Source organism: Denticeps clupeoides, chromosome 3 (assembly GCF_900700375.1).
Source record: "Denticeps clupeoides chromosome 3, fDenClu1.1, whole genome shotgun sequence".
Lineage (NCBI taxonomy): Eukaryota > Metazoa > Chordata > Actinopteri > Clupeiformes > Denticipitidae > Denticeps > Denticeps clupeoides.
In genome coordinates, this window is record NC_041709.1 from 4461886 (window position 1) to 4477993 (window position 16108).

Below are 16108 nucleotides of genomic sequence, written 5' to 3' on the forward strand. Positions count from 1 at the left end.
TTTAGATTTAAATTGTATTATTATCTTACAAATCCATGCAAGGACAACATTGACCCTATCACTCTGATATTTACTCAATTTACTTTTTGGCTACAATCAGGCAGGGCCACTGAGATAGGGCTGTGATGTAACAGCAAGTTCATACTTAAGAAAGTAAAAAAAAAACAAAAAAAAAACTGAGACCACAAGGGGCCAGAAAGCAGCCTCCTATTCATAAAAACACAGAGCCGGCAAAGGTGCCAAAGTATTCATGGCAAGTGTGCTTTTGTATTCTTTAAAAACATAAAGCTTTCCAGATTCAACATCTACAGTACAGCGATTGTGATATTGAATGGCATAGTCACCCACAAGCATACAGTAGGCTTTTGGAAAGGAGATTTGAGAAAAAGGAGAGCAGCTCTTTTCCAAAACGAGTATTTTACATTGTATGCATTGTGGGACATCAAGTCGTTTTTGACTGGCCTATGCCACTAATGAAGTCAAAGGGGGCTTTACATAAATGCATAAGTAAAATGTATGTACAAAAGGTGAAGAGACAGGATCTATATATGAAAATCAACCTTTGGTAAATGAAAACGAAGCAAAAACAGGGGCAGCAAGACAAACAGCAGTAGCCTAGTGGGTAACACACTCTCCTATGAACCAGATGTGCACAAAGTCACAGGTTCAAACCCCACTTACTGCCATTGTGTCTTTGAGCAAGACATTTAACCCTGACTGTCTCCAGGGGGACTGTACAATCACTACTGATTGTAAGCGGTGGATAAGGGTGTCTGCTAAATGTAAATGTACAAAGTGTCCATGTTCCAAGTTAAACACATCTCACATTGATGCAACGAGACTGAGGAGACTACTGTTGGGAGCAAAGGATATCATAGACAGTCAGACGAGTTGCCAAAGTCCTGAAGTAATGGGCAGCAAAAGTAATGGATGCCCTTTTGGTTGTGACGAATTGTTAGTTACATTTGGCAAACTGTTGAATAAGTTAAACTGAAATGGACTGAAATGAAGCAAACCAACATGTTCATGGATAAAGTGTGGGCTTCCTGAATCTATACCTACCGACACAATTAAAGAAAGGCTCCTTCTGACACTGGCTTGAGCATCCGTCGCCATTAATAGAGTTGCTGTCATCACAGTCTTCTTCTAGGGACCTAAACAAACAACAATTAATAAACAATATAGACTCTGATGTGTGCATAATTTCTTTATTTTAACTTGATCAAAAAATTACATTAATGAATGCTGGATTCCATCAGAACTCGAGACTAATTATTGTTGGTTAATGAGCCTATACAAATTTTCCAAATAATGGCCATTTACAGCATTAATAATGCTCCGGACAGCATTATTGATCAATTTGTCTTTGTTTCAAAAGCGAGGACATTACCTAATTACCCTAAACTTACAAAGCTGCCTCTGGAGGAATTATACTCACTCAATTTAACTGCTGTCAATCTCCTTCTCTAAAGACCCATGGGTACAAAGCCTTGTCAAAGTGTCACAGCCGCAGTGCGACACCACCCATGGCCTGTGTACACCCTATTCAGCCCAGGTGCAGTGCAGCGTACTGCTGGTCAAACATGACCCAATCGCCTGCTGACCTGCACAACTGTGTTTGCCTAGCAAGCAGAAAATAATCTGACACAAACCCGACGTGACCTTTCCCGCTAGACCTCCAACACATTTAATGGCAGCGTGAACAACAAGGAGCGCCACCCCGCCCCCTCACCTCTGGATGCGGCCATCGCCACAGTAGGGTGCCCTGAGCTTGTGCGTCAGGGGGGGCGAGGGCTCGCTCTCGCTCCATGTGGAGATGGTCTGGACTTGGTAGGTGTATGCTCTTCCTTGCTCAACATCCCTGCAAAACAACAAAAAAAGCAAGAACAAATGAAATGAAATAAAAAACAGACCCAAACAGGCCCTTCCAGCCAAGACCATTACAACAATCAGACAAAGTCCCCCCCTCGTCCCCCCACCAACACCGTCTATTGTTAACTGCTGCAATTCAAACCACCGCTTTGTAATTAACAGTCTGATTAAAGCCAGATTCTTCTCCTTCCTGTTTGTCTCCATCTCCTCTCTCTCTCTCTTCCTCCCGTCACCTCGTCTCCCTCTCTCTGAACACCACCACCACCATAGCCTCAGACTTGGCCACCCCGTCTCGCTGCTGCGGCCAGAGCCATATCCGTGGCCTGCTTCCCGACAGTTGCCGACGTCTCTAACTAGGCTTATCTCTCTCTCTCTCCCTCGCTCTCTCTCTCTCTCTCTCTCCCGACCGCTGAAAGCGATACCTGCCGCGTCTGTCCACAGCGTTGGGTTTCGAACAAAAGGTCAGCGAGTCGCTGTGACCACAGTGCGGGTGGTGGGGACGAGGGAGGGCAGGGTGCCGGGAGACCAACAGGGCCGACGGGGCACCTCTCTTTCCGCTCTGCCCCAAGGACAGTCAGACACAAAACAAATACGAGCCACGCAGCTACGAGCAGCACTTTCATGAACGCGTAAGACTATCCGGAGCGAGCCGGCCAAAAACAAGACGCAAGTGAAAAATAATAATAAACCTGCCAGCAGGCTGTACTGCTCTACACCAGAGGGTCAGGGCTTTCTGCTGCTGAGATAAATTGCTGATATACGGTGTGTGCAGAGTGTAACGTGTGCATTCGCAAAAACTGTCACTTTATCTAATTACTCTCCACAGACCATATTACAATTTTTTATTTTTTTTTTAAAGTCTGTCACCCTGTGTTCAGACTCATATGAGTCATTTCCGAAGGGTCCCGTACCACACACAACAAACAAAGCACAACGTATTCATGGGCGCTGGCCTTTATCGCTGCCACCAGCACCATCACTGGGCTGTTGTGGTTAATGGATGTAACGTTTAATGAAAGTGGCTCAGAAATTCATTATGCGGTCGGCGTGCCTGTGCATGTAAAAACGGGTGACAATAAACGTGCCGTCGGAGCACTTCTGGGCCATTAAGTTCAGTTTGTGGGGAAGTGGTGGCCTAGCGGTTAAGGAAGCGACCCCGAAATCAGAAGATTGCTGGTTCGAATCCCAATCTGCCAAGGTGCCACTGAGGTGCCACTGACCAAAGCACCGTCCCCACATGCTGCTCCCCGGGCACCCGTCATGGCTGCCCACTGCTCACCAAGGGTGATGGTTAAAAGCAGAGGACACATTTCGTTATGTGCATCGTGTGCTGTGCTGCGTATCACAATGACAATCACTTCCAAAGTACATTAGTACATTTAGAGCATTTATTTGACGCCCTTATCCAGAGTGACTTACAATCAGTATTTACAGGGACAGTCTCCCTGGAGCAACTTAGGGTTAAGTGTCTTGCTCAGGGACACAATGGTAGTATGTGGGGTTTGAACCCCGGGTCTTCTGGTTCATAGCCGAGTGTGTTACCCACTAGGCTACTACCACTTCATTTTCACTCTCACTATACAACCTTATGACTTATAATGATTGATCTTTCACCCCTGGCCTGGCCTGTTAGGAAAGATGCAACATCAAGTCGATTTGTGCATTGAGTAGTTAAAGGAAATGTGATGTCAAGAAACTGATCGGCATGGATATGGTCAGTTCGAACTTTGAAAACCCCACTTTCCGGCATCCTCTATCCTGACTCTCATTGGCTGTAACTCTTTCTCAGCTCAACTATGCTACATATTTGTTCATAGTCAACAACATTCTGGTAAAGGTTTAGCGATAGATAAAGGCTTGAAGACCAGTCAATGTTGAGCATTACATTCATCAGACGCCCTTATCCAGAGTGACTTACAATCAGTAGTTACAGGGACTGTCACCCTGGAGACACTCAGGGTTAAGTGTCCTGCTCAGGGACACAATGGTACCTGGGTTTGAACATGGGCCTTCTGGTTCATAGGCCAGTGTCTTACCCACTAGGCCACTACCACTGTACAGTCTACCTGCCACCAAGCCTGTCTCATTGGTGCTGCAATCAAGTTTAATTGGTGAGTGGGGTGACCTGCTCCCTTCTAGTGTTTAAGAAATGGGTGACGTGCATCCTTGAACATTTGTGTCATTTGATCAACAATATCATGTCACTGAGAGGGTAGGAGTGGGCACACTGTTGATTTAAGATCTCGCAGGGGTTTCAGAATAGACGACTTTTTCTAGGTTGTATATAAGACATGAAATTATTGCTCTACTTCTTTTTACCAGTTGAGACAGTTTTAGGTTGGTCCAGGCAGCGTTCAGACTAGAACTGCTAGAAATCTTCACTGCCAGGATTGTGATGGCTTGCAGGTCATTGAAGGAATTCCCCGGTGAAGTTGACCCCCGTGGCCAAGGCGCTGGTCTGTGGGGCAACTTGTCCTGGGAGTGAGATACGTGATGACACCTGTGTGCATGAAACTCGTGGGAGGGCCGTATGAGAGCGGTGAAGTTACCAGCAGGCCTGGTTAGATGGTGTTGTGCTGCATGGTTTCCCTCTACACCCAAGAAAAACACACTCTGTGCCCCCCCCCCCCCCTTCCCCCCCCCCCCCCCACACACACACACACATACCATAGCCGTAGAGCCGGGTCTTCTAAACGTGTCAAAAGATTTAGTGGAGGAAAGGCTGTTTTGACAGCGGTGGTTTTGTGAGTGAAATGTGCTCCTTGTCTTTCCCTGCTCCATGGATCCAGGTCAGCACCTCAGCCGCTTCCCGAAGGGGGGGGGGCCCAACATTCGTATGCAGCCGCGCTCCGAGGGACCCAGTTCAGTGCTGCTGCAGGAATGGAAAGCCGGTAGCCTTGGACAGAGGTCCGGGACAGTGCGCGCTTTCTTCTCTCCTTCGGGCCGTGCCCCGGTGCAGGGATGGGACAGCGCGGACACACAGACTTGGCTTCAACGCGGTGTCTCCATTCACCATCCTTAATTGGATGAGTGTAGCCCTTGGAAGAGGGAGAGGCGCGAGCCGGAGCCAACGGCGAGAGGAAAACACTTCCAACTAGCATGAGCCTCACTCCTTTTTCCGGCCCTGAGTTTCTGAGACACACAGACACACACACACACACACACACACACACAGACGTCCTCCAACACTTTCGCCATTCATGACTTCTCCGTGCTTTGGCAGGAGAGATAAATGCACAGACGAACGTGACAAGCGAGAGGTTCCACGGCAGGGCGAGCAGAGACGGCTCGGAATGCCGGGGTGACAGCCAGCGCTCCGACGGAGGAAGCCGAGACAGAGATACGTAACCGAGCAACGCGCGCAGGCGAGAGAAAGGGAGAGCGAAAAAAAAACAGACGCTGGGATTTTTACTACGCGCCTCATACCAGAGCAAAAGTTCACTTGAGGCTTCCTTCACATCACCTGCCAAGACCAGAAAGCAGCCACTGCCTCCAATATAAAAAGCTCTCCAGTCTTACAGGCTAAAGAAGAGACAGGGAAGTACGTATATAAATATATAAAAGCCGGGGAGAGAGAGAGAGAGAGTGAAAGCGGATGGAAAAAGGAGGTAAGGACGGGGAAAACAGATTTTTTAAGACTGTCAGAAGAAGTTGTGCAGATACAGGGCAGCGAGGGACAGTAACTGACACATGCAATGTTCCTCGGGGCCAGCAGTGCATGAAGAGCACCTTTGTCATGAGAGAGCGCTCTTCGCTGGAAAAGGCTGACATCACTTCCCCCCTCGAGGGACGGGCGGGCTGGCACCGCTGCTGCCTCGGCGCGGTCGCAACGCTCGCGTCCGGCCGCGGCGCCGTTACCTGGACGGCCTCCATCGGGCCGTCAGGCCCCCGTCTGGATCGAAGCCGGCGACGTCAGGTCCAGCCACCGGAGCCGTTGGAATGACAACACGGCGGCCCCCCCCGTGGGACCGACTGGAGGAGTGTGTGTACGCGTGTGTGAGAGAGAGAGAGAGAGAGAGACCGAGTGTATCACCTCTCTACGAATGCACACAGACCACAGATCCGCTATCGCAATAACAATCGTGCTCCGAGTGCTTCACCTTTTCAGCAGACAAAGTGTTTCAAGATAAGATTTCATAACAGCCGCTTCCTGTGCCTTCCACAAAGACGGCCACCTGGCAGCCATTCTTTACGCCGAGGCCTTCTTCTAAAGCAGCCCTTATCTCGCCCGCAATACTAAAGGCCGCGCAGTCAATCTTTAAACAGACCTGCGCTGTCCGATAAGACACCTCAAAAAAGCAAGATGGAGAAGCATCTGTGGCAGCTTCTTTTTTTTTGTTGTTGTTGTGCATTAGCCTGCATTTTTTTGCGCATTTATCAGCGATTTGTCACAGCTATCTCTTCCCCTCTTAAAATTCATCCAACAGCACAAAAAAGTCATGTTATAACGAGAGATTGTGCTGTGTCTGCTACTGTGGTCATTGTGACAAAGTCCTGAGGTTATACCAGCGTTTACCATTTTAAATTTATACTTAAAAAACGTTTATCGCCTTACAGAAAATCTTATGACAATCTCAGAAGGCCTTTTTCAATAAAATAGTTGTAGACAGCACCTGACACTGCAATAATAAATAAAAATTGTTATTATTAAAGAGATGCATCAAAGTGACATTCTCATATGTTGTTGTTTTTTTTTTTGCGCAATGGCCAATAGCTTAATACCGTTTTCACAAATTGTACTTATGAATAATGTTTAATATTCAGTAGACCTGCAAGCTTAGTAGGAAGATTTAAGATCATTTAAATGGAACTAATCAGTATAACTCAATGTAACGTAGCATTTGTCAGGATGTCACTGCTCATTTGGTCCATACTAAAGCACTCAGTACTTGATTTAAATTAATGGGGTACTTCAGTCTGCTGGAAGCAACAGCCTGCTTTCACTGAACTACAGATGTTTGTATGATATACTTCATGCACAGCATCATGATATCATAAGCTTTGGCAGCTGGTGGATGTCATCGCTCCGACAGAGACTGCATCCTGTTAATGGCCATGGCTCATCGCGGTGCTAACAGCTACCCGGAGGTGCTATTGATGGGCTGTCGTATGTGCTAGCCAGCAAGACGTCTTCCTCCGGTGCTGATAACATGCCAGCGAGTGAGTCAGTTTGCTCAGCCAATCACAGCGTGGCCGGGCCTGTCATCGACAGAGCACTTGCAGTTCATCCTTCCAGAGCCCCTTACCTCGTGGACAAATTACTTGTGCCAATGACTTGTGACAAATTGAGCACTTATACTGTCAAAGTGCTAATGAAGCCGACAAAAGAGAAAACAATGAGTGTTGACCACACACAGGATAGACACTTGTTTAACGTTTCCCACAGTGGCCTGGCAGGAGGGTGGCAAGTATGTGAAGGTGAACTGGAAGTCCCACCTCCTTGGCAGTCACACAGAAAGCATTACTTTCCGGAATAATGGAATGATGGATATTTCATAATAGGGCTAATTGAATGCGGCTGCAAATTGCATTTATACGGTGAAAAGTGATCTCTCCACCGTGAAAGAGCCTTTGAGAAACAAACTAATTCAGAGCAAATGGCGAAAACGGTTAATCTCCACCTTGATTCCCAAACGCGAAGCCCTCCAGAAGTTAAGGGTTTTACTCTCTCCCTTTTTCGAAATGTTCCCAGGGAAATCCGGCGCAATTCCTGGAAGTCTTTGGGCAGATCATGGTGAGATATGCCCAACACAACTAGTCCTGCCATTTAAACCCCCAGTTTTGGGAAATATGGTCTGTGTTAGGCGGGATTAGGCAAGGTTCAGCACTTATTCCCCTTTCTGAGAAGAAGAAGTGCTTTTTTGGGCACAGCTCATTACATGGCTGATTGGGCCAACATCTCCTCTCATTTGTCTCAGATTGAGAAGGGCTCATCTCTGACGTCCTGACATCTTGCGCCTGCAACTGTAGGCTTGTCTAATCAGCCCGGCCAAGGCTTAACCTGTATCCAATTCCAATCCACAAGACGAGAACGCGGATGTTGTGATCTAAATACGGTGCACTTGAAAGCGCTGTCCCTGTCCGTATCATAAACCGTGCGATTTGTTTTCATTTGCCTAAAAGAAACATTATAAGGCAAAACATTTGGTTTTCATTTCGTATTATATGTCTACGGAGTCAACATAGCACCCTGACATATTCAGCACCGTCTGCAATGTGACCTACAGGCTTCGAGTCAAAAGTTCGAGAGCATCGAAGGCAGCACGAAGACACCAAAAATCAGAGTGTATGTTATTATTTATAATTACTGGAAAGAAACCATTTGTGCCCAAAGTGTAAAAAAGCAATCATGGTTGCATCAAGTTGCCACCTCCAGCTGTCAGAAAGAGGGCTATTACTGGGAATTGCATTAAAATGTATATATTTTATAATCATCATCGGGCAATTGTTACATCTCATGGATGATGAAGGGTTGAAAGGGTGGCGGGGGGTGGCTGGGTCGGTCACTTGTACGGCCCTCTCTGTCTCTGCCTGGCTAGGGGGTCCTGTCACTTCATCCAGGAGATTCGCTTTGAAGCCCTGAAAACACTGAGGCCCGGGTCAGGGAGAGGATTTGTGAATGGACAGGATTTCAGAAGGCCAGGGTCACGCACCCAGTAGGTCACCCACCTCTAAGCCCCCATCATTGAATTACTCCCACCACCCTTAAGATTTCCAGAACAGAAGTGCAGTTTCCCTCTTCCAACATTATGTATCATAGGTGAACAACACACTGGAGGGAAAAAAAAACATTTGGATATTTGTCTTTGGAAAATCAATGCGCAAAAGATAACATGATGGTTGTTGCTGGCACAAGGCTGTGACATATTTCAGTGAAAAACAGGAAAGTCTACGGTCGTGAGGAGCGTGCAGTATGGTCTGTGTTTCAGGACGAGGACAGTTGTGGTACGCTGTGTATGTACCCTCTCTGACAAACAAGCCGGAGCAGTGGAAAAAGGTGGCCAACAATGCGAAGTCGTGAATGATGGCAAACCCTGTGATGACACTGGCATCGGGCCAATCAAGACAAGACAAATCTGACACCAAAACAATGATGGCAGGTGCCCAAGTGACACAAGGCCAGTAAGATCCACATAAGCAGGTGTCTGATCACAAAAACATCCCCACATCCATCCACTTTTCTAAGGCAATGACCCCAGAACATTATTTTAAATGATAAATTATTGCTGTAAGTTGTGTGCAAATGTCAGTTATGAATCACAGTGCTTCCCAGATGCTTGGACCCAAAGCACGAGCTACAGGGTAGCTTTTTTCCGTAGGTGGAGAGGAAGTCCGCGCCTAAGACCATGGTGCCTGGGCTAGGACCAGCATGACCTCAATCAACCCGACCTTGCCGACTTGTCTCCTTTAATGCAGAAGAGACGAGACTTAAGTCGAGCTGCAGCTGCATCCTTCATTCTGTTGCTCGGCTGATCATTTGATGAGGAACACAAAAGCAGTTTAATTTTTGTTAAATGTAGTTCTTTGTTGGGCAAAACTGTCAACGGTTTCCCAGTTTTAAAATCTACATCATGACAACAAAATCCCTGGTAATGCAGCCAATAGCATGATCCAGTTATGAATCAGACCCAGCACTCACCTGTCTTCATATCGGCGTGTGGCGTCACTCAGTATGACGCCTCCAGGAGCTTGAGAGAAGGGCGGTTGTCGCAGCAAGCGATGGTGCAGGGGCTGGCAGTCATGACACACGTGGCAGTTCGGTTTGGAGGTCAGCAGAGTAGCGTCAATTTCCAGATGCTGTTCCATCGTGAAGAACTGGACGCCAGTCACAAGCTCAGCCACATCCAGCTTGACGGTGAGAGGCATGTCACAGAAGACATTGCTGGGCCCGAGTGACAGGTTGTTTCCACTGACTGTCAGCAACAGGATGTTGTGGATTGCCGGCAGCGCCGTCTCCTCAGGAGCATCAGGCGAGGAGAACGTCACCCACACAGTCAGCGAGTCGGGCACCACGGGGTGTTCAAATCCCAGTTCCAGCATGCAGCCTTGCAGGGGACAGGGCGGGGGCACCAGGTTGTTGAGTTCCATGCCGCTATGAGGGCTCCAGGTACGCACGCTCGGTTCGCATACCTGCTCAACATCTGGTGGGCCTGAGGGTGGAGCCACAAAATGTCAATTAAACGCCTTATCCAGAGCGACTTTCGACCAGTACTTACAGGGACAGTCCCCCAGGAGACACCTAGGGTTAAATCTTACACAGGGACACAATGGTAGTAAGTGAGGTTTGAATCTGTGATTGTGACACCCTCTGGGATGTCTGTGTTTTAAGCTTCACGTTGTGTTGCAGTTCTTGCAGACTGGAGGCTGTGTGTTGCGAAGAGACCAAATTTGACTTTGTTCCAGACCTACTGTCAGTTTGACAAATGCGTTACACGTTTGGTACAACAGTGGATTCACCATGTATTAATGAAATCGTGTTCAAAAAGGATAAATCATCGTAGCATTGACAGGTATGCAAACTAACCTTACAGAAAGGGGGAGTTTTGATGTTTGTGACTTGCTTTGCATGTGTTTTACTGCTTTCCAGAGCACTCTGGAGCAAAGTCACGCTAAACAAAATAAACTACAGGGGTTTGACTTTCCTTGCAACTATTGCACGCCTAGTTTTGCATTCTTTAAACACCGGCCAATCATTCGGCATTTTTGAGTTTCTAGTTCCGCCAACTGGCATTCATATGCCAAAGCACTACATTGAACATTTATTCCTCCCAGAACAAAAGTCTCTACGACCGTTTCAAACCCAAGTGACAAGGAAAAAATACAAGGCTGGTCCACTGAAATGGATGCATACAAACAACAACTGCATATCGCAGGGAAAGATTAAACGCAGCTTTCATTGAAAGAACGGTTGCTTATTTCCTCTCGTTCTTGCTCTCTTGAAACATAAAAGCCTCTGGCCCTGCTTGGGCAAATTGCAACTCGAACACTGCAGCCATATTTGGAGTCAGCAGCCAGCCATATTAGTCCGCGTGACGTAAAGCAACATTCATCAGACGTTTCAAGGAGCCAGAGCGCGGTCGACGCTGTGTTCTCTCCATTTTCCTTTGTTCAATTCCAAACTGGCAAAGGCTGCACCCATTTGCTAACCTCATTTCTGGGCAGTGCAGAAAATTCCAGTGTTTAATCAACTGAGCACTGAATTCAGCTTCCAGCCCACATTATCTCAACACATTTATTATTGTAAGTGTGAGTGTGGCGAGAGCAGAGGTAACATTAAAATGATGATCTGGGATATTCTACGATTTTGCTTTAATACTTAAGCCCCATATGACTTGCATAGTTTTTTTGCACCCTTTTTTGGTGTAAGGCTGCAAGTCACAGTCAAGTCAGCAATTAGTTCAGTCAGAATTGAATGCGTTCTCTGTCACCTGATCTCTTCAATTGAAAATGGTTTTTTTTTTTTTTTTCTGGTTGATAATAGCTCACTTCCTTGGAGATTTGACTTAACTTCTGACCTGCCTCTGAAGCTGCAGCAAGACTTTCAAGGTGACCTAACAATTCTGTTATGAATCAGTGCCTTGCCTTTTCACATTAGCTAATCCCATCGGGGTATTAGCCTGTCTAGGAAAGGACTCGTTCTAGGGAAATGGGAAAAAGACATTCGGAAGAATTCCAGCTTAATTGCAGTCAGTTGAACGTTGAGTGTTCTCTGGATGTTCTCGACCTCCCAGCGTCGCACGGCGAATCGAGCTCAGGCCTTCGGTGGAGCGGCCAGGCTGCGAAAACCAGCCTCGCTGGCTCCACTCATGCAGTCGGCCTTTTGATGAAAGGGGATGGCATCACTTCAGACACCACGTCCAACAAGACTGCCACAGAGCTACAGAACATAGAGCATCTGCCGCTCTATCAAATGGGAAATAGATCATCCCGCACTCAACTAATTAGCCTCTTGGGGAAAACGTGTCCCATCTTTAACTCAGTAGAAATAATGGTAGAAATTTCGAAGAACATTCTAAGAACTACATCTGTCGCTCGTTATAAAGAAATCCTTGAGAAGACACCAATCGTATCAGATAATATTGTCTAATAAATCTCAATTGTACCATTGCTTTAGTAACACTGCTGCAATTCATGTGGTCCTCCGGCAACAATGCAAAGTTTCTTACTAAGTAAAAAATAAACGTGGGAGTTGATGAAGTGAAGGATGAATGCTGAGGAGTACCACCTCTCTGACAACAGTGCCAAGGCGGCCCTCCCCCCGTGTGGTGTGTATCTTCATCTATCAGGGAGTTTCCACATATTTCCAGCTCCTTTCTCCTGACCATGGCATCTCCTGGCATCCGCTCTTCTTTTGTAAGACACCAAAGGGCAGGTCCCACCGATGTTACTCAACCCTTCCTGAGGCGTCTCAGCAGTTTGTGGGTGCTTTACAGTTAGTGAGTGCTGTAACGTGCTGCTACCACGTCAGTTACTGCAGCAACGCACGGGTTTCAGGACCCTGAGAGAGGTCCACCATGGCTGAGGAAAAGGCCGCACTGTGATAAAGTCTTGGCCCAGGATCCAGCCAAGCAAACAGTTGTAGAACTAAATCTGTGTACACCTCATTCCCCTCGGATAGAGTAAATATTAGGGTCATTGGCTTCAAAGTGGATATCTGTACAGTCTGGAAAGCCTACAGTGCCGTCCTTTGTGTCTCAAGCCAATATGTGCGGCTGGTTATTAAATTACTATTATGTCACATCAGAGTCGTTTTGAGTTTTTTATCTTTTGACTTTTTTTTCCTCCTCCTTTCGATGGTGTGCGTACAGATTTACTGATACAAGATCTAGAGCAACGTGACTGCACCTCGTAAACTTTGGGCCAAGAAGAACGCAGCAGGGCAGACGGCGGCGCAGGTAACCAAGTTTACAGCTAATGGCCCGTGGCTGCAGCCGCGTTCTCCCAGACAGAGCGCATGCTATCACGTAATGCGCCATGGCCTGACAGCGCCGGGCTTTCAAAGGAATCTCTTTAATGAAAACAATGCCGCTCCATCTGGCCCTGCGTGGAACAGGAGTGTTTTGGCCATGCAGATTTGCCAGAGACACACATGGTCCATTAACAAGGTCCTCATTGAGAGATTCCCTTTTTTCCAGGCATTCTCACAACCCCCCCCCCGGATTCTCGTTCTGCCCTTCCTGCTACACTGCTTTAAATCAGCTGCAGGGCCGTTCTTCATGAATGTCACAAGCCGCATGCAGTTTGCTTAGCTATCCAGGGTGGTTTCCACATGGTTTTCCCCCCCTTTCACTCTTCTTTACACTCCCCTCTTCCACACGGCATTAAAGATTTACAAGAGGTGCACCGCAGGCCCTGTGCGGTGTGTGCTTTACCTCAACGAAAGCACAGTGTGAGGACACTGAACAACCAGCCTCCGAGTGACAAGTGGGTTTTATTAAATGTCTGCAATGCCCCTTCTGTAAAGATCCCATCTATGTCACTTCCCAACTTCCTTTGGCCCACAGCGGGAGCAACGAAGCAACTGCAGCCACAGGCACAAAACAGGCTGAGTGCCGAGCAGCTGCACGCTGCCTGTGGGGTTCATGTCTGAGGATAAACAGGGGCCAAGTGGCGGGAGTGCGTACGAAGCTTGCGCATTAACGCGGGATGCGATCCAGGATGGAAAACAGAAGAGGGGTTCAGATACAGCGGCAAGCCTGGACAAGCCTCCACCAGCACCCTGAAGCGGGCAATGAGAGGCGGCTCGGTCTGGCAAACGGGTGGGGCCCTGAGCCAGGGAGATGATGCCCTGACATCGCGTTGCCTCGTCGCTGTTTTTTTTTAATAAAGGTTTTTACCTTTTAATTGCACCATGTGTGCTGTCCTGTTACCACTTTTTTTTTGTCAATCATCCTTATTGAATTAAATTTGTCACCAATGCAAACCTCTACGTGCACACAATAAAACAATAAAACCAGTTCTGCCGTTCCTTTCTTGATCTATTTTTTAATAGATCAAAAGAGAAAATAAGATTTGCACTGCGTTTTAACAAATAATGCATTTTAATTCTTTTCGAACCAACTTAGATCATCAGTCAGGGGGTAAATCACTAATATTAATATGGTTGCACTTGAGAGAGAAATTGTCCCAAACTGCGATGATATAAAAATGAATTCAAACCCCTACAAATGACCCATTACTGACACATCGCCATATAGTCCTGGCATTGCTCACGTAATAACAATTACGACAGCAGCTGCCGGAGCAGTTGGATGAGCACAGCTGTGTCGACTATTTATAAAAACCAAATTCCGCATCCTCCATATTAGTCGCTGTGCAGCTCTGGAAACCAGTTGAGATGTCGCGCCCTGTGCTGCTGCTGAAGTTCGATTTGAGAACCAGGCCGTAGGTCCAACTCTGCCTTGTAAGGGGGAATCTGCCACATCATTTTCATAGCAACGAAGCACAAACAAACACCATCCTACAGGGACATGTGCTTTCCCTTTCCTTTACTCCCCGGAGAGGGTATTGAGCAAGCGTCTGAAACCCGCTCCCACTACAGACCCTGTGCACGCTGGAGGTGATGCAGGATTAGATAAACGAGAGCGAAGACTCAACAGAGTTTGGCCTAAAACAAAACACAGCACTATAAATAGCAGAGGGCGGGGACGCCGCTTGCACGATGCTGGGCGAGGGAGGGAGGGTGCTTACCCTCAGCTTCCCGTGGGCTCCAGTGCCAGGAGTCCGTGCACGGCCGCTGGGACATGGAACGTGAGGCGTACTGCAGGAGGACCCTCCCTTCGGTGCATTTGTCACACGCTGATCCCACTTCTCTAGGAAGCCAATAGACAGTGACAGGGACCAACTTAGATACAGTCCAAAACAAACAGGACACAGACACATGACATTCACTTTCATAAAAAGACATCAGCTCGTTTCTTCCTTCTCTGAACATCTGAATTGTTCATCATTGTTCTTTTGTTATTGTTGTATTCTTGCCATGATGTCAGGGCCGTCAGTACAGGAACCTTTTATATAAATGGACACACACACACACACACACACACACACGTGCAATTCCCCCTCTGAGCATGTCCAGGCACGTTTGCTCGAGGGGTTTTTCCCACTGCCCAGTTCTACTCATATCACCTGTCATAGAAGTGTCCCGAGATGGGAGGAAACCACTCCAGAGTGATAGAGCTGTCCCCCTGTTCAACCACTCGGGGTGCTATCGGCACGGGGGGAGGCTTGTAGGCCGACTGCCAGGTCTGGTAGATCAGATCCAAGTAGCAGTGCATCCTGGCCACTTGATTGAGGGTGAAGGAATTTGTGCAGTCATCATCTGCCAGAGAAGAAAAATCAATAGAGAGGTTCACTTTGTCTTCCCAGTAAATGTATTATAAAGATGCTCTGATGCAGGGGAACCATTACATTTATGCAAAGTCATGAGGTTTATGTCAAGTCATAATGAGGCAGAACGCTATAAATCCTTCATCTTGTCACAGCCATTTCACCGTTACCTGCCGCCTGCCATTTCCAGAAAACGATCAGAATAAAAGTCCACTGCTGGGACACTGGGCTTTCTGGCTTTGGAGGATAATTGTCTCAGCTCCATGGTAGGGGAGTGAGAGGCCATTAAGGGTTGTCTGACCAGTAACCCTGCAATGAGCAGAGACAAGAATAACTACAGCCCGACCCTTTGATGCTGTTCTGACCCTGGATGGAAAAAATGTTTGTAGTTGCAGCCGTGGGGTCAGCATCATTTACTAAATTTAGTTGTATTTTTTTCCTGAAACTATGGACACGGGATTCTTTGATTAGCAACGGCGTATTCGCTGCTTGACATACTGGTGGACGCTCGTACCAGAATAGCTCATGTAGTTGTTGAAGGGCGTGTGTTTGAAGTGACTGCTGCCACAGGTCTCATTGCCCGGCTCGGGGTCATGGCAGTGCTTGTACTTGGGGGTGGGGTTGGTGTCGGCGCACAGGTCGCCGGTCTCCATTGAGGGCTCCATTTCCATGCAGGCGTCGTTGCACGACTCGATCTCGGAGACACCGCGGAAGACGTGGTACAGGCCCAGGCTGTGGCCGATCTCGTGGATCATGGTGTGTGAGTGGCCAAACGTGCCATAGAAAGAGGGATTTAAAACGATTCCCCCTACAAGACAAAGTACAAGACCAAGATAAATGGCAATGGAGTCCTTGTCTAAAATTCAAAACAAGGACAGGCAAATCTATAGACATTAAAATAAATGTT

The 16108-nt window shown here is 47.4% G+C and overlaps 1 protein-coding gene across 2 annotated transcripts in view; it reads right to left on the reverse strand.

The window, feature by feature from the left end:
- Window positions 1-16108, reverse strand: part of pappaa (pregnancy-associated plasma protein A, pappalysin 1a) — a 75420-nt gene that overhangs the window by 47604 nt on the left and 11708 nt on the right. For both annotated transcript variants that reach the window (XM_028973383.1, XM_028973382.1), the window contains exons 4-9: window positions 15716-16009; window positions 15001-15193; window positions 14563-14684; window positions 9512-10022; window positions 1733-1861; window positions 1063-1154 (exon numbers count right to left, since the gene is read on the reverse strand). In XM_028973383.1, coding sequence (XP_028829216.1) covers window positions 1063-1154; window positions 1733-1861; window positions 9512-10022; window positions 14563-14684; window positions 15001-15193; window positions 15716-16009 — 1341 coding nt within the window. The remainder of the gene's footprint in view (window positions 1-1062; window positions 1155-1732; window positions 1862-9511; window positions 10023-14562; window positions 14685-15000; window positions 15194-15715; window positions 16010-16108) is intronic.